We start from the raw sequence: 26,448 nt of genomic DNA, 5'->3' as shown, positions 1-26,448 counted from the left end.
TTTTTTAATTTAACAGGTGAAAAACCTGAACTTGTGAATCTGATTTTGAACTTAATGGCCCAAATTTAATATGCAGTATGTGCCAGAATTCTGGCATACACTGTACATAAAGTGGCTGCTACAGGGCCCGCAAAGCGGGAGGGCCCGCTCAGGCCACTCAGTGTCCGCAAACCTGCAGCAGTAGGGAAGAGGCTGTGCGATCGCTAGATAGTAAGTGTCAATAAGTGTCTGTCTGTGTGCACGGCACAGTACTATGATGTAGGAGAGTCCCTGCATGCAGCCAGCCACTTACCTACAGGTACCATCTGCTGTAGCTTGGCCTCTGCAAGTTGCATCCTCCTCCGGAGAACTTTCACAACAAACCCTGCCCCCTCACAAGCAGCTTCCTGCAAAGTGAGGTGCTGGGCTGAAGTGAGTTGCTGGGCTGAAGCGAGAGCGTCCCCCAACCCCCACTGCACAGAGCTGTGACGTGCTGGAGTCGGAGGAGGGAGAGATCAAGCAGCCAGACACAGAAAGCAGCAGGATGAGACGTGAAATGAAACCCCTGCTTTCTGACCCCTAAGAAATGGCTTATAATGTGCCTCAAGCTACTTTACTGTGCCCTGCTCCCCTTCCCGCATCAGTTACCCCAACACTTCTCTCCTGCTGAAAGATAGATATTTGAGGGTTCTTACACACGTTCTGCTTACAATGCGCTTTGAAATAATTTCAAATGGACAGGGAGGGGCTTGTGTAAATTGCATCTGCGTTTCAGAAGAAATGTATGTGATCAGTAGCATGCACCACATGTTTTGGATTTCTTACATACAAAACACATGGTACTTGATACCGCTTGCATGTGTTTCCTCTGAAACGCAGATGCAATTGGCACAAGCCCCTCCCTGTTCCATTTGAAATTATTTCAAACGGCATTGCAAGCAGAACGTGTGTCTGCACCCAAAGGCGATGAGGGGGATTATATTTTATGGCCACAGTAAGGGATGGGGGGCCCTACCAATATTTTGCTATGGGACCCAATCAAATCTAGTTACTCATGCACATAAATACACTGGTTGCACATGTATTTATGAAGTGTTTGCTATAGAATTATGTCACGGCTGCACTATGTACACCGCAACACAATCCTGTGCATAGACGGGGGCGTTCCGATGCACACAGTTACTGCACTTTGGGCACCAAGGCCACATTCGTGTATACATCATATATACATTCCACATAGGCCGGCAATGGGTGCACGGCGCCGTAGGGAGCGGGACTGTGCAGCACACGTGCGACACCATACCGCTCCGTACCCGGGAGAAACACATGTTCATGTGAATATAGCCTTGAGGGATGGGGGGGACTCCGGGACAGTATATTTTAATAATGGGGTGCAGGGTTACATATACATTAATGTATAGTTAATATTACATTAACTGCATTGCTAAATATTGATGAATGGGAACAAACACACTGGAGCAGATTTATCAAGCTGTCTGAAAGTCAGAATATTTCTAGTTGCTCATGGCAACCAATCACAGCTCAGCTTTCATTACACCATTGCTCATGAATATTTTAAAGGGGAGCTGTGATTGGTTGCCATGGGCAAATAGAAATATTCTGACTTTCAGACAGCTTGATAAATCTGCTCCACTGTACAAGCCAAGTTTTTGAGCACAAAAAATTTGCTGAAAAACCTCACCTCGGCCTATACACGTGTCAATAAAAATAATATATTTACATACTCACCTTACGCCGCCCCTGAAGCTCGGCACGGCTCCTCTTCTGTTCTCTTTGCAATGCTCCGGTCCCCGTGGCTCCTCTTCTGTCTTCTGCCTGCCATAACACTATGACGTCATCAGCGCCCGCATTATAGTGTGCGCCAGCCGGCAGAGCTCGTGGCCGCGTCTCTGCCAGCTGTTACAGCAGGCAGAAGACAGAAGAGGAGCCGTGTCGAGCATCAGGCCGCTCCGAACATTGGGACCACCCGAAGGTGAGTATGTAAATTTATTTTACTGGGAAATCTGGGGGAAATTGGTGTGGGGATATATATTTTTGTGCACCTATTTTTGAGTATTTCTTATATATGGAGGGTGTGTATTTGTATGTGTAGCATATATATAGTGTATGTAGAATATATATGGTGCGGTGTTTATTTATGTGTGTTATCCATATATAGTGTATGTATGCATATGTCTGTGGAGTGTATATATGATATATGTCTATTCTGAAGTATTACATATGGTATGGGGAGGGCAGCGATCATTTAGGTACATGGGGGGCCCCAATTCTAAGTTCGCACTGGGGCCCACTGGGGTCTTGTTATGCCACTGTGGGGAAGTATTTTAGAACATTGCAGTACTTCTTATTTTACAAAGAAAAAAACTGATAGGCATAGGTCTAGGTTCAAAGATGTAACTTGAAACTGCTGGGCCCCATTGCAAAAAGTTTACTAGGCACGCAACTATAATGTATTGTTATAGTACTGAAGATGTGAAGGGAGAAATCTCAAGGTTATGCTTAGTAGATTGCTTGTGTGCACAAAATACATTTATTAAACTCACATCATGTGATCAGATAACTGTCTACAATTATTGTGAAATTATCTGGTTCTAAATATGGCGTCTGTGTCTGAGGCTGCACCCAAAGATGGCATCGGCATCTGAGATAAGACTGGAATGTGGCCACTCTGAAGCCTTGGTCATTTTGGATCTTCCTATCAAGAAGAGACACAGAACAAAGCTGGCAACACCTACTGTTGTTTCTATATTTCTATTGTGTACTTCTTTAAATTTAGCAGAATTGCCTTTGCCTCTGACTAAGAGGGCGTTATACCGGAATACTTTTTCTGTCTGGTGTAATCCTTGGTATAAATCTGAACAGGAGCAACAACTCATATAAAAAGGGAGTCTCCTCATAAGGAGATTATCCACCTTAACAAAGAGACCCCTTGTGGTCCCCCTAAGGTTACTGGGCCTGGCTGCAAAAACAACCTCTGCCTCACATTGCAACCCTGTCTGAATTGCTTGGGTAGATTGTTCTTTACAAACCAGGGAGCTATCAGACCCTTATGGTCCACTTGATTATCTGAAGCTTGGCTCAATTAGTAATCATTGCAAATGATCACTTGTTATGGCCACTTTGGGTCCAATTTCTATGTTTTGCTATGAGACCCTATACCCTTAATCTTCCTTAGTAAAAGAAGATTAGGGAGATTTATGGTCCCCATTCAGTAGACTGTAGGAAGTCCCAGTGGTTAGATCTAAGCATCAGACAATTATCCTGTTGATATGGGATAAATAGGAAAACCCCTTCAATTGTTGTGTTTCTGCATATGGCTTACCACAAAAAACTGGCAGAGCGTAATGTGTGGGAATATGTTGTGTGCCTTGTTTTTTCCGCACAGCTGCTTGGATTGTTGCCAGAAGTCTGACAGTTTCTGGGCAAGGGGGCCCATAGGTCGCAGGTACAAGACATATTCACGAGGCAATGGGTCATCTAAGAAGGGATCGTCTACATGTGAAAATAACCTGGAAAACAAGATTATGACAATGACCAACACAATCCACGTAATAAGCCACCAAGGAGGTGGGACTGAAAAAGTTGAGGAGGAGCTTAGATTTGTTGGAGGTTGAGTACAAACTTGTTTATTAATCTTATACCCACCAATCACAAGCAGCTTGGACACTTCTCCCTCCAGTGGATGCGAGTGCTTTCAGCCTAGAAAATACAAATATGTGCAATCAAATAATGGTAAAAACTGCAGCAAAAACTATAAAAAAATAAGACAAAATTAAAGGGACAATATTAGAAAATTATGGCTGTTTATGTCCAGATCTGACAAAGGCTTGTGTCCGGTACTCAGCTCTACAGAAGTGAATATGGCTGAGAAGGAATAGCAAACACAATGGGGGTGATGTATTAATGTGTCGGTCTTTAGACCAGTGCAAAATAGAACTAGACACTTGTAGAAGTAGAACTGCGCCAGATGTGTCTGATGTAAGTATGTGAGATATTGAGGAATAAATGATAAATAGTGTAAATTATAGTAAGGAAATTTTGTGCTTAACCCTTTAATGTCTATCTGCTACATGACACCTTTAAATTCCTACTGACTGAGACTCATTATTTTCTCTCCCACTTACTTATGGATCAGTAACCTTACTCATTGTACACCACATATAGCTCTTCTTTTTTTCTCATAAACTGTATGCTTTTTTAGTCAAGACCTTTAGTCAGACTGCACTTCTTGTATGTACCGCCATTCCTTACAGATTTTAATCACCTTTGTATCATGACACACACATGTTTTTTACAACAGTTCAAGTTTATTTTAGGAAAACTTGCAGCTTGTTTTATGAACACACTCATAATCATAACATCAATGGACCTGCTGGTCATAATGTTTAAACCATATGAATCTCTGCTTAAAAACAAAATCTACCATCAAAACTTGATAACCAAAGAAATCTATCCGTAGGTCCAGGCACTGTGACTGAGGTAATCTTCTTGTATATTTTATCCATGGCCTCCTTCCTCTGCAATCTGTGATCTAGCTTTACTGGCTGTTGCAGTGTCTAACCTTCACCCCGAGAAACAAAAGGGGCGGGACTAGCACTACTTAAATATATATGGTCAGGGTCAAAAGTCATACACAAACAAACCAATAATATATTCAAAAGAAGAAAGAAGTATACTGTAAGACCCAAATTCAAAATATAAACAAATTTATTTGTACCGTGGTACACCACAACACAAAAACACATATAAAAACAATTAAAAAGTGTGAAAAACACACAAACACAATGCAGCAGGAAGACCTAGCATATGGTGATGCTGGTCCTCCTGACAGCCACCAGCTCCCCCTACTCTCAGCGACCTCTCCTAACTACGTGTATATCATAACAGTATAAACTGAAAAATGATGGCAATACATAAAACCAAGATAGCAAAACCCAAACAAACAACTGTATGAAGGTATAGAGTACTCAATTCACAATAGAGCCAAATCGCTATTTGAAAATAAATAATATGAAAAAATGCTGATAGGTCAATGAGGGTATCTACCTGTCATGTAAAGGATCCAAACCAAGGAGAGGTGAGGGGAAGCTGGGGCACAAAGCCTAACGCGTATCGCCAACCAACTGGCTTCCTCCACAACCTTCATTCCTGCTTCCTTAGCACTTGTACAGTGAGCACTTCCTGTTCACTACACAAGTGCTGAGGGAGCAGGAGGAGGATGAGACAGTGTAAAAGCCTGTAAAGCCAGATAACAGAGGGGCTAGGATAGGCCTCAGGTTCATTAGTATAATTTAAAAGCCTATTTTTAGAAGGAAGGAGGCCATGAAGATATAAGAAGATTACCACAGTCATCGTGCCTGGATAATGACTTTTACTTTACTTGCCCTTATTCTTTATAGAGTGGTAGATCCTACTGGTTATGACTCTTATTTACATTAATTTCCTCCTAGTCCTTTTATCTTTCACTTACTACTCATATATTACAAATTTCTATGGGTCAGGAATAGAGATGAGCGGACCCGAAGTTTCCGTTCAGGTTCGGGTGTGTCCCGCGCATCTGCTCATCTCTAGTCAGGAATCTTATATCTCATGTATGTAAACTTTTTTATTATACAGTGGAAGATGCTTCTGTTCTAACACCTCATCCAATAGGTTGGGCATAATAGACTTCATGATAACTATGATACTATTACTATGATCCATGCATTTATTCCTACACCAAGTTCAGCTTCAGTAACAACCATAAACCATCTTGTATTCCTCACATCACCACCTATTGCGCTTCTGTGACTTCCTACAATCTCTAAAATAATCCAGTTGTTAAATATTCTACAGGCTAAGGACATTATCCTGTCGGGCAGTAAAATAATTCACTGGGAAACTAGGTCAAGCAGAACTGCTCTACAAATTAATATGTGAGACTGAAAATATTGAGAGACACAGAAGTGAAAGCACAAGTGAAGACCTGGCCCTAGTGAGACCGGCATAAAAAATCATGTGAAATAGGAAATATTTGTGGAATAACATGTGTTCTCTGACTACAAGTAAAATAAAATGTTACATGGCTAACTTCTGCATCACTAAAGGAAGTATATATTTTACTTACAGATTGTGTAGCACAGAATCAACTGTCTACCCCTATAGTAAAAACCTATGGAGCTATTTATTAGTGTTTTGAATTGCTTTTGTTGTCCAGACCAACCAATCAGAGGGCAGCTTAAGAACACTTAAAATAAAAGTTGTGTTGTGATTGGTTACTATGGCCAACAAAGATGTTTCTTTTAACCAGATTCCAATTTTCCTTCTTCTTCCTGGTTCATGTGAGTGCTTGATCTTGTGACACAATTTTGTTTTTAAATTCTGCGGTTTGTCTGAATCCATCGGGTTGTCTGGCAGCACGCCCCCCGATTTCTGTCGCATGCAAGCTGGTGCCGATCTGCCACAATCCAATCGCGTGAGGCAAAAACCTGGGGCAATTCGGCGCAAAAAGGGAAACCCGACGGAATCACGGTCCGCGGACCGCCCCAATGTTGTGATATTATTGTCACAACCAAAACACAGATTGCTATTTTGTGTTAACATTTTGTATGGCAATTTAGGAGTGTCGTTTTAGTTAGGTGTGCAGAATAGGAGGAGCGCTCAGGAGTCTGAGATGGAAGTGATGGTGTCTATCCACCATATGAAGAAAGTTGTTTCATAAATATTTTGTTATATTTTGTAGATCTTGTACAGATTTTGCATTGGGGCCAATCAGTTACAGTAAAGTCATTTGCTATGGATACAGTGGGATACAATGGATGGATACAAAGGTGGTACCAAGACCTGGTGCCTGAAGGGTCTCGGCATCATGAGAAGATACAGGCACAATGCTTACAACTGATATATCAATCTCAAAAGTAAGTAACTTAGAAGTTTATGAAACGCAATGTTCATATTTCCAGGTTATTTATTGTGAGAAAGTAAGAGGTATTGTGTGGGAAAACCGCTATCTGTCCTACAGGCAGATGAAATGCATGTGGTAAAAGCCCTGGGTTTGTCTGCAGTAACCCAAGGGTTAATGCAGACATGATAAGCAGGATTAGTCTGTTTTGTCTGTGTTGGCCTAGCTAACACAGACACATTTGTAATGTCCGTACTGGGCCTGCTTATTATGGAGTAGGGGTAGGCTGGTAGTGGGACTCCTACTCCACCCGGGCTTCGGTCCTGGGTTTGTGAATTGCCCACAGGTGCGGGTCACAGGCCTCGTTAGGGCCTGATTTAGTCTGCAGGCCAGAAGCAGTAGGAGAGGCCCTACCTGGAGAGCTGAAAGCGAGATTGCATTCTCACAGCAAAGGTAACTGAGGGTCTCCTGTCTTACTGCTGGCCAAGAGCGGGTGCCAGGCAGCCTGGTACCCGGATAGCTAGGGTCCTCCAAATGTATTAGACAGCACCTAGCCGGGCAGGAATTACTTTTATAATATTTTTTGCATGTGCCTAAGCCAAGGCTGAAGTTGTGTTCTGTTTTGCAAGTGTGAATAAACACTTAAATTGGACTTTAAACCTGCGTGTGTCACTGCTTCCTGCACTGCTACCAGTCAACTACCAGAGCAATTCCCCACATTATCTATCTGTTGTCACTGAGTGCCTGACAGAATGCAAAACGGAAATTTAGGCCTGTCACATGAGTCTGTTCCTAACAATACATTGATCTGCGGTGGAGGAGATGTTGATTTTATCTGCGGCTCAGGTCACATGACAATGAATGGCTCTTTCATAGCCACCCCATGGCATGTGACTACCGGTTGACAGAGCGGTGTGTGTGCTTCATATTAGCACAGCTTGTGTTGTATAAGCAAGAAACACTGCAGGACACAGACTTTTCTTATTCCTTCATTGCAAAAATAACACATGTTTCATTGTGTGCAATAGACGACAGCTGCTCAGACGTGCTGGCCCCAATTCAATTAGTTGTTGTGACAAGCTATATCTCACTGCAATATGTGAGCAGCAGTGTGAGGTTTATCATTTACACAAGCCAAATACATTGGGGCACATTTACTTACCTGGTACAGCGCGTTCCCCGATCCGGAGTGTCCTACGCATGAAAGGCGGTGCCAATGCGCCAAAATCCGATGGCGTGCGACACAATCCCGTTCTATTTCCCCCGAAAACGTTGGAAAACCCGATGGAAATGAGGCCGCGGGACCCTAAGTAAATAAGCCCCATTGTCTTCATTCACTTGTATGTATCAGGCCTGGGGACATCACTCTTCTTCACATAATTACATCAATACAACTGATGACATCAGCGGTATAAGTTTGTTCTACCACTCATAGCAGGGAGGCTCGAGTATGTTGGGTTGCTATGTAGCTGTCCCAGCCACATGGAGAATCACCATAACCTTTAACAGTAGGTGTCGTGGGCATTTGGATTTAAGCAAATAGTAATGATCTGGTTCCAGGGTTGGACTGGTAAATCCACTGTTGGGCCCCTAGCGCTATGGCAGAGGCCTCCATCTGTACTCAATGCACCAGCCGACACATTCAATATCATCTGTGGTTTTAAGACGCAGATACTATTGGCCCCAGTGAGTGCAACACAGTGCCACCTGCTGTTTGTATATATATATATATATATATATATATATATATATATACAGGCGGTCCCCTACTTAAGAACACTCGACTTACATACGACCCCTAGTTACAAACGGACCACCTCTGGATATTGGTAATTTATTGTACTTTAGCCTTAGGCTACAATAAACAGCTGTAACAGTTATCACAGGTGTCTGTAATGAAGCTTTATTGTTAATCCTGGTTCTTATGACAACCCAACATTTTTAAAATCCAATTGTCTCAGAGACCAAAAAAGTTCTGGCTGGGATTACAATGATAAAATATACAGTTTCGACTTACATACAAATTCAACTTAAGAACAAACCTACAGACCCTATCTTGTATGTAAACCGGGGACTGCCTTGTATATATGTTTTATTAATTTAAAAATAATAACGATTTCTCATTTTACTGATATCGTCATCCTCTGGTTTCAGATACAATAGTTAACATATCTATAGTGTTGGACATGTGTATCCGACATTCAGCATACACATCACAAAGAGCTTGGTATATGGGGTATATGGTGTTTGCCGGATAACTGATGAGGGGAGTACACAGGATGGGTTAGTAAAGAGAGAGTTGAAGTTTCATGCAGTTACGTAATGTGATAGGCTTGCCTAAAAGATGGGTTGTAAGAGCATGTTTGAAGATTTTGTCCTACAAATCATCACACTGGTCCTATACAAGGTGAGCATGGTTGTCACCTCTGGCATTGGTCATAAGGGCCAGTGTCTGCACATGGTCTGTACACATATACTCTGCACTAAGCACTTAGAAATATATTTCAACATTGTGACACTTTCCTTCCTTGTGGGCCGCTGAGCGGTTACTAGACAATGCAGAAATAGAACATTATCTGAGTTATCAGCCAAGTCTATATGTCACTCACACAGACTGTGGTCTAACAGACAAACCCAGAGTTTGGTGTAGCCTAATAAGACTAATTGGTGCAGACATATTTGTTGTAAGAACTTTAATTAATCTGATATTTCTTTGCAATCCTAATGGGATTGTTTGGTGACTAAAAGTTTCCTTCATATAATCCATCGGTAAACATCATACTTTTATGCAATTTGAATAGGAATGTGGGCCCACTCTGGTCAAGCATATGTTTAGTATGTTCCATCACCAACATTCTCCCACTTCTGAGAATCCCCTCCCCCAACAGGATCCTCCGTACCTGCCATATGCAGAATGGCAGAGCCGTCGTCAGTGATAAATATACAATGGAAAATGCATAAAAAGAGAGTAACAGCGTCAACAACACCTCGAAAAACCTCTGAAACTACTTTGCCTCCCACACAGTGGAAACACATTACAGACATATACTCTCTAAACTGCTATGAATGTCCTCAAAGCCGCTGCTAAACATTCACGTCCTTGTCATATTTCCCAGTAAAATGTTACACCATTTCCAGATGATTCAATGTCCAACCTCAAGATTACAATGCATGATATAGAAACAGACAGTGAGATGGCCTTGTTCGGAGAACTTCTTTTATGTGTTCCATTACTGCATTCAAAGAGGGGACACTGACAATCCGGGAAAGCCAAAATCCTGTCTCCTACCAGCACAGAGTATTTCAGGATAGAAGTGCGCTTAGTAAGGACAGACCTAACTGCACCTTTAATACCTAGGGTAGCTTTCACATGTTTTCTGGACTCTGTAGAAAGGGAAGTGGCATGGCTGTAAGGATCACCCTGGGGAACTCCCAGCTGGTAACTGTTTGGGGCTAATGATAAAGCAGGTAGTGAAGACAGTTGATTCCAACTTACAGTTCTTTATTCAGCAGCAGGAAAAACGGTTGAATCTGCCAGGTAGCAGGCGGGCTGAGGTAGAACTGGCTACTTGTGGGCTGTGGCTCAGGCATGGATTAATCCCTTTTGTTGAGGGCTGTAGATCACAACATATCCTCTGTAGGCTGGGTCTCTCAGTCTCCAGTACAGAACAAGCTCCACTCTCTTCATCTCTCTTCTTACTCTCCTTAGCCTCTATTAAAAAAGTCATGCTTGATGTCAAGGGAGCTGCCTTACAATGTATCTAAAAGAGGTGTGGTTTTCCTTATCCCAGCCTGGAAAACTTTGCATATTTTCCCAGAATCCCCTAGTGGAGCATCCATATCTATAAGATGGCCTTAATTGGCAGTCTCTGTAAGGAGAACTCTTACTTCCTGACCCTAGTCACTACTAACACAGACCACCAGAACCAGAGAGGAATCACTTTTAATATCTCTGGTATCTCTCATAGAAAGTTCCTAATGATCAGCCAATTAGAGTGCCTGGCTGCTACCATATCACAGTATAACATTATTATAACAGTACATAGGATCATACATATTTAATTAAACATAGTACAAATAAAGGCCACATTGCTCACTCTGTTAAAGGCTTAATACATACATGCTAGGCTTTTAATGACAGGATTACCCAGATAGAACTTGTTAGGACCCAACTCTGGGCCACTACAATTGAGGAGATTGATGTTTCCTAATGTTATATGAACACTTAATAACAGTACTGTAACATTGTAGTCAAGAGGACTGTCAGAGATGACCAAATAAAGCAAATAGCTGTTTGTAAGTCCAATAGAGTTAAATGTAACAGTAGAGCATCTGTTTTACCAATGCTCAATTCAGGCAGGGGTACAAGGGACTCATATTATCATCAACACGGAGTCTTATTGGTCACCAATCTACAACTAGAAGGGTATAACTAATTTTTATGGAAAAACCCATTATACAATGTTCCATGTTTCGTGAACATCAATACTAATGTGTATATCCAGTGAACATCTCTATGTGATTATACACTTAGTGATTAATTGTCACATATGACATTCTCCTATACACTGGCCAAGTTTTTAAAACTTTAAAACATCAACAATGTATGAATACATGTGTTCAGCTATTTTAGCATCACGTGACATGAAGATGCTACTACTTTGACTCATTACTTTGACTCATTACAAAGACATTGTACAGACAATCATCTGTAATTTTAAAGTGCTTAGGCTTTCACTGAATGTTTACTAAGACTGTAAATAAATAATTGTCTGGAACCCCCAGACTAATTGGATATGTACAGTGTTTACCTGAATGCTACTGTTCCATTTTGGCATTAGGATGCCCATACACCATGCTACCCAGGCAGGATAATTCCATGTATTTACTACTGTCAAGCTGTACCAGTACTTCTATCTATTAAATGTATGTGTTGTTCATCCGGGTTGCAGGCCTAGGGGGGCAGTGGTACACATTCAGAAACAAGCAGCAGGTGCCCTTAGAGTTGCATTGATCAGTTGGCCACTACAGTATAAAATGGTCGCTTGTAAATCAGATAAGCCACCAATCTGTACTGCAGGGATGCGGTTGAGGTGCCAGTGACCAGTGGGATGAGTCTTGTATACCCTGCTCATATTGGCTGCTGGTGGCAGTGGTCTCCTGATATAATATGGTAAATCAGGGCACTCATGATAGTAATAAAGGCGAAAAGAGGCTGCTAACTTTCTAAAATAAAGGTACACTTTACTTCACAGTCCTTTGACACCTTTTTTATAGTCACCATCTAAAGAGTAGAACACAACTTAAATATTTAGAGGTAACCTAGCAGCAGAAAATAACCCAATAAATCACTATGAGTACCTAATAAGGTAGAATAACATCTTTCAGATCTTATTCCTGTTATGGTGAGTAGGTATGCAAACTAGTTGTACTGGGATAGTAAATAACGGCTCTTATCTATAACAAAAAAGAAATAAAAATATTTTATCTGTCACTGACTGTCATTCCCTTTCACAGCCTGTCTGTCAGTCAGTCCCTGTCACGGTCTGTCTGTCAGTCCCTGTCACAGCCTGTCCATCATTCCTTGTAACACATCCTATCTGTCAGTCCCTGTCACACCCTGTCTGTCTGTCAATCCCTCTCACAGCCTGTCTGTAAGTCCATGTCACAGCCTGTCTCAGTCCCTGTCACAGCTTGTCTCAGTCCCTGTCACAGCCTGTCTGTCGGTCCCTGCCATTGCTTCTCTGTCAGTCCCTGTCACTGACTGTCTGTCTCTTTGTCTCTATCCATCTTACCTCACACAAAAGCTCACACATAAGTTGTCTTATACTCATTGCCTATAGTAACCAATCACAGCTCAGAGCTCATATTAATTACTTGTGGCAGAACAGCAACCAATCAGCTTACAACTGCCACTGCAGCAGACAGTGGCTCCTGTATATGGGGGGTAATATGTGGATTTTGGAAAGCGCGGGGTGAAGATTTCGGCTTAAAACCAAGTCTATGACGTTCCCTTGGTCACAGAGAGTGGATGTGCAAAATTTGTTGACTGTAAACGCAACGGTGCAGATTTCTTTAGCCTACATACATATATACATATATATGCAACATCCCCCACCGGGGCCTAGCCTTTTCTTGGGGCCTGGAGGCAGCCGGTGCCCAGGATACCGGAGTGGCTGGCGGTTGATATAGAGGGAGAGGCTGATGTACTGGTTCTCCCTGGGGCAACCCTTATCGTCTGTAGTATGTGTCCCTGGATGGAGGATGAGGGAGCCCTTGATGGTGATACAGCCATAGCGGGGAATAGACGGAGGCAATGTTGTGCATAAAAGTAACTTACAGTTCTTTATTCGAACCAACAGCAGCAACAGGACAAACCCTTCTGCACAAAGGCAGATTACTGGGAGTGAGCTTGGAGAGGGAACCTCCAGAGTTTGGTCACCAGCCTGGTTGCAGATACAAGCTGGGATGTAGCTGTGTCCAATGCTGGAAGCTGCAGCTTTAATCCTGGTTGTTCTATGTGAGCTCACTTGGTGTGTGAGGCACACGCTGTCTCTGTCACTCAGTGTGTAGTTGATATGCTGAGGCCTGTAGCAAGAGCTTGTGCTCTGAGGTGATGCTCCTGTCATGAGCTGGGCCTGAAGAGCTCCTCATGTGTTGAGAGCTGGGCCTAAAACCTAACTCCCCCCCCGGACCAAGGGTTTTGTTAATCCTTGGTCAGGTGATCTCACTCTCCAATCACACTCCAGTTACAATGGTGGAACAGCATTGGATGATAACATTAAATAAGATTAACCCTTGCCTATCCAGGCAGTATCTACCGCTGCATAGTTACCTCTATATGTACTGAATGGTACAAGGGGCTTATTCGCAACTACTCCTCTGCCATGCGCATTGGCAGGGACGTTGCATATGCATACACTCAGCTTTATATATTAGATATGGAAGGTGTTTATTTGCATTATAAGGAACTGAAAGTGGTTTGCTAGGTTAATTTCTGCTGACAGATACCTAGCCTAGCCAACAATTCTGCCTCCACTGATCTGTCTCTACAAAAAAAGGATCACAATTCACAATAGATTGTAAGCTCTTGTGAGTAGGGCCCTTATTGCTATTGTTTTATCTAACCATGTTATTACACTGTAATGTCTTATCCATGATGTCCTGCAGAATATGATGGCTCTATAAAAGAATTAGTATTATTTTTTATTATCTAATTCACTACAGGGTAATGGAACATTCTGATTTGTAAATCTACTCCACTATCTGTATGAGCATTAAACAACTTACAATCATTTTAAACTTTAATCAGTGTACTTTAACACCTTGGTGTGCATTAACATGAAACCGACAAATGATTAAGAAGCAAAGGGTTAAATAGAGAAGTCCAGTGCGGACACTAATGTTTCCATGGAAACCACAAGAATATAAAACCCTGGAGTTTCAATCTTAAATGTTTAATAAGCAAAATACTTTTACATGTGGACAGCAACATGTACAGATATCGTGAGAGATGCTCCAAACCAGCGCCGTTGCCGAGGTGATACTGCGCTGCAGATGGAAGGTCACCCACCCAGAGGGCTGACTATTGTAGGTGACTGTCTGCAAAACTCACTGGGGGATGGGGACAAAGCTAAACTAAAGCAAAATGAATAGTAAAAGCAAAACATTAACCTTTATGCATTGGTATCATCTATACCCCCAGCAAGCTTCAAGATCCATGCAAAATAATACAAATGCAAAGATTAATGTTATATTACCAACATATACAGATAAATATGTGTCACCTGGCAACTGAAAAAAAATTCAACATTGCCAGATATTGGATAAATATGGATGATTTAAACATGGTGCTATTTCTTCTAAAAGTGTAAATCAGTAGTCCAGCTGCCTCCCCAGCCCCATCCATTCATCCCCATGACCATACTGTATCTCTGAGCTCTGCTGAGTAAGTGAAGGCAAATGTTTCCTCCCATCACCCGATGCTCTCACAATAAGATCTGATTTCATTATGGCTCAGAGGCGGCAGGAAGCTTTGTGCTCCCAGACATAAAACCACCAATAAATCATCCACAAAAGATGAGATTGTGCAATAATGTGCAGATAAACGTACAGGATGGAAATGCAGCAATAAGCAGAAGGCCATAATAAGACGGCTACACTGGGTAACTAACCTACAGGTGAAATGATCAACCATAACCACCCCATACTTCCTTCATACACTCTCTGTCCACATCACTGATAAAATATTATAAAGTATCTATGAAAGTATATTAAGTGTCCAATGTCCAGCTCCCCTACAAATAAAATGTCCATTGACCTCCAAGAACACTACTACCACCATCATCGTGTGTTTGTAGCAATTCTGCTTTTAATTCTTTCCTTCTCTCTTATATATAAAAAGAACAATAAAGGGTTAAAAGAGCACCATCACCGCCTAAACTACAACAGCCCCAACACACATCAGTAGGCACATGTCATCAGCATGGAATCAACATTCCATCAGTAGGCACATGTCATGTATATTAGACTAATTGTATTTCCCATTAAATAAAAATTTTGGTCCATCCTGTCCATTAATTTTGGTCCATCTGGAACACACCTATTTGACAAATGGAGTGGTAACAATCATTTTCTTCTTATAACAATACAGAGCATTATGAGTATCACAGTGCAAAGTTCTGCAGTGTAGCTCGGGACATACTAAAAAGAATCAAGAAAAGGAATGAAGAAAAAGAATGAACATTAAAATGAATAAATCAAAAAAATAAAGAGAAAGTTAATGAATTCCCATGCTTCCATGAGATTACAGTGGAATGAACATATATTACACATATTTAGCTGTGGACAGAATTCCCTGAGCGTCCTATATGGGGAATGAACATGTTGTATGTGTTCAGCCTCACTTGGGATGTAGTTTGTTTCTAGCAATCTCCATATGTTAAAAATCCTTCTATTCATACCTATAGCCTTAGCAGTAAACAGCAGTAATGTCACTGCTCTTGCTCCTGTGACTGCTAAATAAGTATCATTTAATTATTTTTAAAGTGAACACACACTTTATAATGCATTATAGTCGGACAATGCACTTTCTGTGAACTCCAGTGGCTGGGTAACTAAATGTGCCCTTATTAGTTTATTGTTCCACATTGCTGTCTCCACGTGTGATCCCTGGATGCTTCCATTACAACCACTGCCTCCCCTTCACCACCTGCCCCGGAATCAATCACTACATGTAAACTGGGGGAGGTCCCAGGGGGAACCCTCCATTACATTGTGGCCTCCCTCGGTTATTGCATCCCCTCGTTGACCCTGACGAGCGTTTACGAAGCCTGTTCACCTGAAACAAGCCACCCGTAACACAGTTGTAGCTACAAGCCAGCCTCTCAGGCACCAGGGAACTAAGAATTGCAGTCAGGCTGAATAGTTAGCTCCCTGCTTCACCACTGTATTCCTCAGGAGATACAGAATTGAAGTGTGAACAAAGCTCCTGCCACCCAAGACATTGGGATAGCACCTGACATCCAAGACTGTCCTGTTAAATACAGATGAACACAGAAGCACATTTACAACCTCTATGGCCTCTGCATAAGAAGCTAAAAGAAGAGCAGATCCTGCCAGGGAGGGCGTACACCAGTATGTCAGTGTGCTTGGGTTACAATCCTTGATCTGGTGATAGATGTCCTTTAAATGAGATTCAAAATAAATTTATGCTATATCATTCCATAATGTATATATTGCAACAGAGAAACAACTGACTTAATTCACAAGCAATAATACATCAGGATTTGGAGACACCGTGATGAAGAGACCACGTGATCCCTCCCTCAGAAGATCTGCTTCATTGTAACCACAGGGATTTCCCAGCAGCACCTTTATTACTAGTATGGTACTGACAGAATGGTGACCTCATAGCATCAACTGGAGAAGCCATCACAATCTTACCACATCCTGCAGCTTTCATTTCACTTCTGACTAATCCATTGTTTGCTACAAAGACAGGAGAATACACCAAGCAATCAGTTGGGATACTACTCATATGACACATCTCTACATGCAGAATAACAAGCATGGCTCTGGTGTATAAAAAGGGTGCAAGTCATAGGTAAAGAAGCACACGATGCAAAAAAGGTGCAACATATACCAAAGGTATGACATTAACATCGACATTACAAAGACAGTTTTCTAGTTTGTCAAGCAGAGCATCATCTACAAGGCACCACTCAAGGAGGGGAAAGGCATCCCCAACATTCCCACTTTGCTCTGGGTTGCTTTTGGTTGTGACTGTGTTCCCCGGTCCCTAAGGACTGCCTCAAGTTCCCGGGGGAACACAGTAGTCTGTGTCCCGCTACTTTCTCCTGCCTCTTTGGCATAAGCTGGGGAGGGACAAGTGGGACAGTTCCTTCCTTTTCAACTGGAACGATCCCTGGTACTATGCCGGGGTTGTGGACCCCGTTAGGGATCACCATCTGGAGGGACCTAAACCGGACTTGTGGAAGCTCAAGACAATTGACAAGCTCATCAGAGCTAAGGACACAACAGAGCAGCTTCCAGGGGTCACCCCTGACACGGCAGAGACTGTCTGGACCAACGTGTCATAGGACCGACTTTCCAAAAAACACAAGGCCTTATCGAGGATGGCCATCAAGGGGGGACTGCCCCTGAGTGCCTTCATGTATGCCTGGAGGCTGAGCAAGACTTGCTTCTGTCCGAGGTGCCCCAGGAGGGTGGAAACCCCCATGCACTTATTTTGTGAGTGCCCTTTTGCTAAGCGTTTGTGTAGTGACTGCACTATGCACAACACAATACTGTGCACAGATAAGGGCCGTTCCATTGCACATCAGCACCTGCCACCACATTTATGTTGGAAGTTCGACATAAATGTGTCTCACACCCCTTAAACTGAGTGCACCACAAAAAACTGGTGCAGTTCATGCACTTTGGGCGCCTGCAACGTGCGCCAGATTCACGCACTGGTCTCCATGAATCTGCTGCACGCTGCTCTATATTAGCTGTGCTAATGATTTAGATTCACAGTATACAGACTGTACCACATGTGATAGGCTTAGATACACAGCCCAGCAGACTGTATCTCACATTATAATAAATTGTGTGTAATATTTAGCTTTAAACTGTATTGACCCATAATTATGTGAGATAAACAGGGAGAACCTCTCCAATAACATGTTATCCACTGCTGTCTCATTAGCCGCATCATCAATAAACAGCGCTGGGTAATTAGCAGGAGGGCGATGTAATTAGTGCTTTCCGGCGTCTACTGGAGGAGGGATCACCTAACAAGAAAACTAGAATTTCTTCCTGCATCAGGAACACATTCTGATGAAGAATGAAGAAAATTCAACATTAATAAATGTGAGAGACAACTATTCTCTGTAAAAAGGAATATTTACATCCACAAGATCATGAATGTCATTTTCCTTGACAACAAAATCGAATCCAATATTCCTTTTTACCCATGTGTCCGCTGAGTTGTGACACCACCAAGCATAAAATAGTTGGACACTACCACAAAGTAGATAGATTTAGCTGCCTCTTAACCCCTTACCGACATGTGACGTAATACTACATCACATGCCAGGTACGGGTGCATGGGGAAAAATTTTTGTACAGGTGGTTTTAATTTTTGTAAATGTATGAAAACATTATAAAACCTATACAAATTTGTTATCCCCGTCATCGTAGCGACCCAAAGAATAAAATAGATGCGTCATTTGGTGCATACAGTGAAATCCGTAAAATCCAAGAGCACAAGAATACAGCACAAATTCGGTTTTTTACCAATTTCACTGCATTTGGAATTTTTTTCCCGCTACCCAGTACACAGCATGGAATATTAAATACCACCATTTTGAAGTATAATTTGTTACACAGAAAATAAGCCATAACACAGCTCTCTACATAGAAAAATAAAAAAAGTTATAGATTTTTGAAGGTGGGGAGTGAAAAAAGAACGCAAAAAATGAAAAAGGGCTGCGTCGTCAAGGGGTTAATACATCGGGCTATGCTTTCCGCCGTCAGAGCTCAGATGCTGACTGTCGAGGTAGCGACAGAATTAATAAATCCCCCCTATATGTTAAAGGTGCACCAAAAAAGAGTTGGTGCACTCTGTTGGGCCAATGCAAAGAGCGCCAGATTCATGAAGAACGTGCGCCACAACTCATTAATCTGGCGCACGCTGCACACTTCACAGGCTAACGGCACCTAGTACAGTTTGACTGTTTTTGATAAATGTGGGCCAATGTGTACATATATTCATTATCCAGTACTGATTCTGAGTTACAGTCTATGGGGGACATTTAGCAGAGCTTGTATACAGGTTTCTGAAATAATCACAATTCCCTCCAACAATTATGCCTCCACTTACGCCAGCAGCAGAATGGGTTGACATGGGGCAGGCATGCCCTGCGCCAGAACACTCACTATAGCCTGCTATCTCTGGGTAATGTATCTGGTGGGCCGGGGAGTTCAACATATGTATGATAAATTTCTCCCTATATCTTACTCTACAGTTCCAAAATAGTTTCTGTGGTCACAATGAAGCTATACTCTGTAGTTGGCATAACCCTTCAGATCTTGTTAAAAGCTGTTTTTTTTATATCAACAATATACTTAATTAAAGGGAACTTTGAAAGGCACTTCGCACAGCAAACCTGCGTTTTTGCTAGTTCACTGTCTGCACACACTGTGCTCTGGTTATGCATATTCTGGGAAGTTATCTTGAAACCACATCATAGTCTAGTCATCTGATGCAGTCAAAACTAACTGTCCCTTGCAATAACGGAGGTTAGCTATTAGGGCTTGTCTGATCACAAGCTTAAATGGGTACAATTGTTACTAAAACTCTATGGCTTTAGTTAGTGTTTGTTCCAAAATTTGTTTTCGGTATGTGAGTGCATAGTTATACTATTTAGGACATACTAATACATTTGGTATATACATACGTATTGTAGAACACAGGCCTTAACCTGGATCTCTCTGGTTGTTGAGGAACTACAGCTCCCAGCAATAGCAGAACCAAAGGTTGGAAAGCACTGCCACATGGTTTGCAGAACACCATCAGTTACACATATCGCCATACCTTTTGGAGTATTGCACAGTAACCAATCACAAACTATCTTTTCTTTAAACCATGAAGGTATCTGATAGGCTGCCATCAGCGATATGGTATTGATACAAATAGATCTGAGTAGCTAACAGGAAGAGGACATTCCTTAATGGGCACCCAGTACATAATTCATGAGACTAAAACAAGACTCAGGTATAATGTAACCGCCATTTCCTGCACCATTTAATGTCATTGAGGTTTCTGTCCATCATTAAGAAGTTTGTGCTGTCTGCCAATATGTAAAATAAAAACCTGTAGAACTTACGGTAATATACAAAGGACACTACTTTCCCACACATTCGGTAGGAGTAGTATTTTAGAAGTTATAGTCATGTATATAGAGGACAATATTATATAGACTATATTCTGTTTTATAAACTGCATTGACATTTTTAGACATAGATGATCAAAGCAGCTATTAATTGCTAGAGTTAATTGTATTATAATCTTGCACTTAGGAGATACAATGTTATATTTTTGTACACAGTATAATAGCAGTTACCGTATATTATTTTACATAGGATCGGTATCATAGTTGTTATCATTGTACATAGTGAGCAGTATAATAGCAGTTACCGTATATTCTTGTACATAGAAGCAGTATTATAGCAGTTGTATTCGTGTACATATAAAGCAATATTATAGTAGGTAAATTCTTCTACATAGGAGCACTTTTATAATAGTTATATTCTACTACAGTGGTGGCGAACCTATGGCACGGGTGCCAGAGGTGGCACTCAGAGCCCTTTTTATGGGCACCTGTGCCATCACCCCAGTGCAGAGTTCGCTAGACAGGACTCAAGGCCTCTTGCAGTCCCAGAACCCTAGAAGGAAGCTACAATGATAATCCAAACTTCTTCTTCTTCTTCTCCTTTTTCTACCGTATTGGTGTCCTCAGGTGCCTATACAATTTAAACATGTGACAGAGCAGGAAATAATAAGTTACTGCTTAAATTGTCGTATCGGCACTTTGCAAAAAATATGTGGGTTTTGGTTGTAGTTTGGGCACTCAGCGTCTAAAAGGTTTGCCATCACTGTTCTAGTATCTAGGGAGCTAGTATTATAGTTGTAGATAGGGGGCAGTATTATAGTAGTCAATTCTGTAGAATTACAATAGTAGGGACAGTATTATAGTGTTATAACCTTGTCAACACACAATGGTTCTATAATTAATTTTCCACAGCAAGACACTCAATAATTTCTGACACTATTATATACTTTATTGTGGTATCTTGTACATGTCGAAAAATAGTTACTGTGGGAATTTTCTGTTAGTTAACAATGTGTTTCACAATCATGACGGAGGTGCAGTCTTTGGATCCGAGCCATGTGGTTTGTTAGGTTAATGTCCACTTTTAGTAAAATAAATTCTGGCGTTAGTAATAGAGAATAAAATAATAAATACAGGTAAATTACAATTCATTATCTTTATTAAATTTATAAAACTCACATTTTTGTGAATGTTCCCTTCTTTTTTGTGATTTTGTGTGCACCTAATTCATGACCTACGTAAAGGACATCTACCACACGGATGAAGGATAGTAAACCAAGCACACTGACATGCTAGTGTGTGCCCCCTCTGGCAGGATCTGGTCTTCTTGTAGCTTCTTTTGCCCTTGTTTTTGAGAAATAAATTTTTTTTAAATATGCAAATGAGCATATTTTTTCAGAAAAACAAGGTCCTAAGAAGCTAAAATAAGAGCAGATCCTGCAGAGGGGGCACACACCAGCATGTCAGTGTGCTTGGTTTACTATCCTTCATCCGTGTGGTAGATGTCCTTTAAACCTTGTTAGGATGTACCTGCACTTTACTTGCCTTTTCAAAATCATACAAACAGTTTTATGCAAAACCACTCTGCTCCTAGAGTCACGTAAAACAAGACGACCGCAGTCAACCAACTGAGCCCATGAATCAGAAAGACACAGTAATAAAAAGTTGCAATGATAAATGCCCTAATAGAGGAAACAGATCTTCCTCCTTGAAATGATGAAATGACACATAGAAGTGGCCTACTAATGGTGTTAAGTTTCTCCTTTGGAGAAAAAGAGACAATGGCAATAGACAACTACAATCCATTCCCACAGGGGGTAGGATAGGTAAAACATAAGCCAAGGCCAGAGCGTAACTACAGCGGTAGCAGCCATAGCAGCCGCTATGGGGCCCCCAGTGTCAGGGGGCCCCGTCATCCGACCTGACAAATAAAGTATGGAGCATGTGCACCATTATGTCTATATTGTACTGCACATTGTCCAGCATAATATTTATGTAACATATACTGTGATGTATATATGCAGTATCTGTGATGTGTATAAGGTGTCTGTATACACTGTATGTGAGTATGTTGCATATGGCACTGTATGTGTGTGTATATGCTGTGTCTGCACATAAGTGTATTTATATGTGATTGCAACTCGCATATGTGAGTATACAAATATGTATATTTTTTAAGTGGGAAGGGGGGGCTCCATGCAGTAGCCTGCTAGGGGGCCCTGTCTCTCCGAGTTACGCCACTGAGCCAAGGTATAGCAAAAGTAACCTGTGGCAGCACCCAGAGTAGATGAGGTCAATATGTGTGCTGAGAACTTTGCACGTGTGGTCCTGTATCCTGCACAACACAAAGAAAATACAGATGTTGGGAAATCCCTTAAATTGCTTGAAGTGGAAGGAAGGTGAAGATTGCAAAGCGGGAAGAGGAAATGCTACGTGTCAGGGTTCCACCGTCACCCACACTGCAGCAATATATCAACAGCATGAATATATTTGCATGTAGAAAATGAATAAGTCCAAATATTCTAAAGCTTCACATGTTTCCAGGTTCTGTCTACTGACATCTAAGCATTAATATAATAATAAAGAACTAGGATCTAAGGTTCCTGGCAGATAAAGGTCTCCTAAAGCTCTTGTTGGAGCCTTAATTTCTTGAGATCTAAGGTTCACAATTGAAAAAAGTACGTCCAGTCTTTATCATTATATATTGAAAATATGTGTCATTTTCTGATCATTTTTCTTTAAATGTAAACTGACAGCAATTATAGATCTTAAAAACTGAGAATTTTGAAAGTCGAAATCTTTAGATAGATAGACAGACAATGTGTGAATACAAGTATAACCATCGGTTTGCATTTTACACCCACGCATGGCCACTGAATCTGATATTCCAGCAGTGAGAGATAACGGCTGCAGCCTATCAGTGACTCACATTTCCCCTGTACATATACTAATAGATTAATGCAGCAATAAATGTAAAAATAAAATATAAATAATTCACTGATGTTGATGGGAAGAAAAAACCTGCACATCAGAGTGGAGGTAACTTCCTGCAGACAGCGCAGAGTTAATGTGTTCTTGCTGTTTAACAGTGCCTGGTTCTACTTGAGGACAAATATTCAGCTAACTATTTGCACATGGGGGAGGGGGGCTGGATGCTTTTGTTTATAAATATTTCAGCAGTTTCCTGCTTTATTATGTTAGAAGAAAGGGCCTTTATGTCTATATTGGATGCAACAGTGTAACCAAGACAGGGATAGAGCACCAACATGGGGAGGGTGAGGGATGAGACAGAGGACAAGAGAATTATAGCAGAGAGAGAAGCAGGAGAGAAAGAAACAAAAAGAGTATGACACAGTACAGAGGGAGTTATAGGAGAGATAGAAAGGGAGACAGAGGGAGAAAAGACAGAAACAAGAAAAAATGGGAGAGCAATAAACAACATAAAGAGATAAAGAAAATAACAGAAGAGAGAAAGCTAAAGAGGGAGGGTGATAAACAAAGGACACACATGACAGTGAGAGAGAAAAAAGGAGAGAAAGAAACTGAGAAATACAGAGATACAGAATAAAATGAGAGAAAAGAAAAAGAGACATAAAGAGACCTATATATGTAGCCATCAGTGCTTATTGGGTGACAGTGGCTTCAGAAGTGTATTATAAATAGACACATAGTACATGGTAGGTGGGATCTGGATTTTATACTTGGACTCAAGGGCAACACATTTATTCAAATCTCTAGCAACAAAGGGTTCAGAAGACCCATGGTTGTTACATTTTTAACAATTGATCCTCTTGCTTTGGTAGGAAATATGCAGCCACCAGAGGTGTGTGACTATGGCCTCGTCTCTCTCTATTCACAACTTATACATGGGATGAAATAAGTATTGAACACATCACTAGTTTTCTAATGAAATATACTTATAAACGTGATATTTACATTAAATTGTTACCAGATATCGGTAACAACCCATTCAATCCACGCTGGAAAAGAAAGCAAATGTCCATATGTGTAGTAATGAGAAATAATACAGGCAAACAATACTGGACACATAATGAAAGAGAGATGCCAAAAGCCATGCAAAATCTAGACACCAGCTGAAGTCTGTCAATAAGTAGAAAGCAATCCTGACAAGTGAAAAATACTATCAGCTAGTTTAACCAAAGGCCAATAAAAAGGTCCCGCACAAGAAACATCACCAAATATTACCTTATTAAGCTACAAATACTTTTTTGTTGAGGTAGAGGATGCAGGGAGAGTGTAAACTATATCTGAGCTGAAAGATGAGATTCTTATTTTTAGTATGACACCAAAAGCATGTCTCTATGTACTAAACAACCAAATATATCATATAGTCATCATAATATACTCATTTTCACTCTGGAGGAGATTTTTTTTATTGGTAAATAGATGAGATTTCACATAAAAATACTGGTAATGAGATTAATGAGATCTCACAGAAAGAATTTGGGTTATTTGGGTAAAATACTAGATAGTATTTTAATGAGGAAATACAAGTGTGGTGTCTCAAGACCTTTGCAACCTTTTTTGTCGTTAACATACTGATAGCATTGTTTACAGAAGAATTTCTAAACTACCAAAGTGAGCACTTTAGAGATGTATTTACTTAGTCAAGCATTCAGTACTATTGTCACCTGCTGTACATGATGGGTTAACCAAATATGGATTTGTTGGGAAAAATATCTATATGCTAACCAAGTGTTCAGTCAACAGGTGAATGGGTGTCTTCAGAAGGCTGAGTGTGACATACACACCAGGGTGGCTGTTGGGCCCCCCCAGGGAGGATAATATGTATGTATATTGCACCACCATATTGCTCAGCGCTTTACCGATCATGAGATATGTAGTTTCCCATGATACTCTTCGGGTCCTCATTGAATTTTCAACTATGGCATCACCTTAGGGGAAAACTGGGCAATGTACATTTTACAGTGAAGGTAGTAAAACTTTTCCCTTTACCTGTGACACAGATGAGAGAAGCAATGTTAGGTACCATAGGATTCGGTTAAAGGGGTACTCCAGGGATAAGCATAGTTGATGTACAAAAGGTCATTCAAATATAAGCTACTATGTATTTAATTGCCAGGGCTTATCAGGATTAGGGGGCAGAGCCATCCATTGAGGAGCAGAGAAGCCTCATATCTGTGTGAGGAGTCAGTTCATGGAGGAGGAAACTGAAGGTATTTATTAGTGATGTGTCGTTCGTGAAGCCTGGTCTTGTCCGTGAACGACGTGAGCCAGCTCCCATCAGTGAGCCGATGGCCCACTACGCCCCCTTTAACCCGATACAATCGGGTTACTTGTTGGTAGATTTAAAGGTGTTGTCTTGGATTTGAAAAACATGTCTGCTTCCTTCCATAAACAGGTATTACATGGTATTGCAGCTAAGCTACATAAAATTTTCTACAGCACAAACTGTAGTGAGGTGTTGCACTGTTTATGGAAGAGAGCAGCCATGCCAAATGCCAGACAAAACTTTTAAAGGAAAGATAGTGTGCTTTTTTTTTTTAAACATGGGACTTGATGTTGGAGGGATGAGATGGTTTTTTACATGGAGCGGACTGGACCAGATGTACATGGAGGCAATCAGTACACAGCAGGTCATACTGATATAGGGAGGGATTTATCACATGCTGGTTCAGAGTTCTGTTCATTTATTTGTAGCATTATGTTTTTTGTATCAGACATTACCATTCCCGGAATAACCCTTTAACTTTTTTTCTGGCAGGTAAAATTTATCATTTGAAACTTAGTTGAGAGTTTGCGATAATTGTATACATTTTAATCTGGAACCACTGTGAGTTAAACACCAAGCATTTTATCTGCACCAGTATTGTTTCAAACCATAAGAACAGGAGAGAATTATGTCCTGCTGCTCTGTGTACCTCTGATTGTGGGGTTCCACATGCCAGGTCCCCGTTACCTGCCTGTATTTTAGACTTCTGGTTTCAGCTTGTCCTGTAAGCCACATGAGAAGTCCCATAGAAATCAATGGAACTGGTCCAATTTGTGTCCTGTGCTCTATAGATTGCAAAGTGACTTATAGTATGAATTGCTAAGAATCACAAATTCCATGTATTGTGGAGATCCATCAGATATTTATCCCTTTTCTTGAGGATAGGGAAAAATTTCATTAAAGGGGTTGTCCAAGAG

General features: G+C 41.1%; 1 protein-coding gene and 1 long non-coding RNA gene across 3 annotated transcripts in view; one reads left to right on the top strand and one right to left on the bottom strand.

Annotated features, from left to right (window-relative positions):
• Positions 1-26,448, bottom strand: part of UBASH3B (ubiquitin associated and SH3 domain containing B) — a 96,632-nt gene that overhangs the window by 43,641 nt on the left and 26,543 nt on the right. For both annotated transcript variants that reach the window (XM_072156636.1, XM_072156637.1), the window contains exons 2-3: positions 3,646-3,699; positions 3,323-3,509 (exon numbers count right to left, since the gene is read on the bottom strand). In XM_072156636.1, coding sequence (XP_072012737.1) covers positions 3,323-3,509; positions 3,646-3,699 — 241 coding nt within the window. The remainder of the gene's footprint in view (positions 1-3,322; positions 3,510-3,645; positions 3,700-26,448) is intronic.
• The window catches only part of LOC140135315 (uncharacterized), a 71,118-nt gene that overhangs the window by 18,139 nt on the left and 26,531 nt on the right, over positions 1-26,448 (top strand). Inside the window, exon 2 of the long non-coding RNA XR_011856496.1 lies at positions 6,722-6,896. This is a non-coding gene — a long non-coding RNA (uncharacterized lncRNA). The remainder of the gene's footprint in view (positions 1-6,721; positions 6,897-26,448) is intronic.

This window comes from Engystomops pustulosus, chromosome 6 (genome assembly GCF_040894005.1).
Source record: "Engystomops pustulosus chromosome 6, aEngPut4.maternal, whole genome shotgun sequence".
In the NCBI taxonomy this organism is placed as follows: Eukaryota; Metazoa; Chordata; class Amphibia; order Anura; family Leptodactylidae; genus Engystomops; species Engystomops pustulosus.
This window is presented reverse-complemented; position numbering and strand designations above follow the sequence as displayed.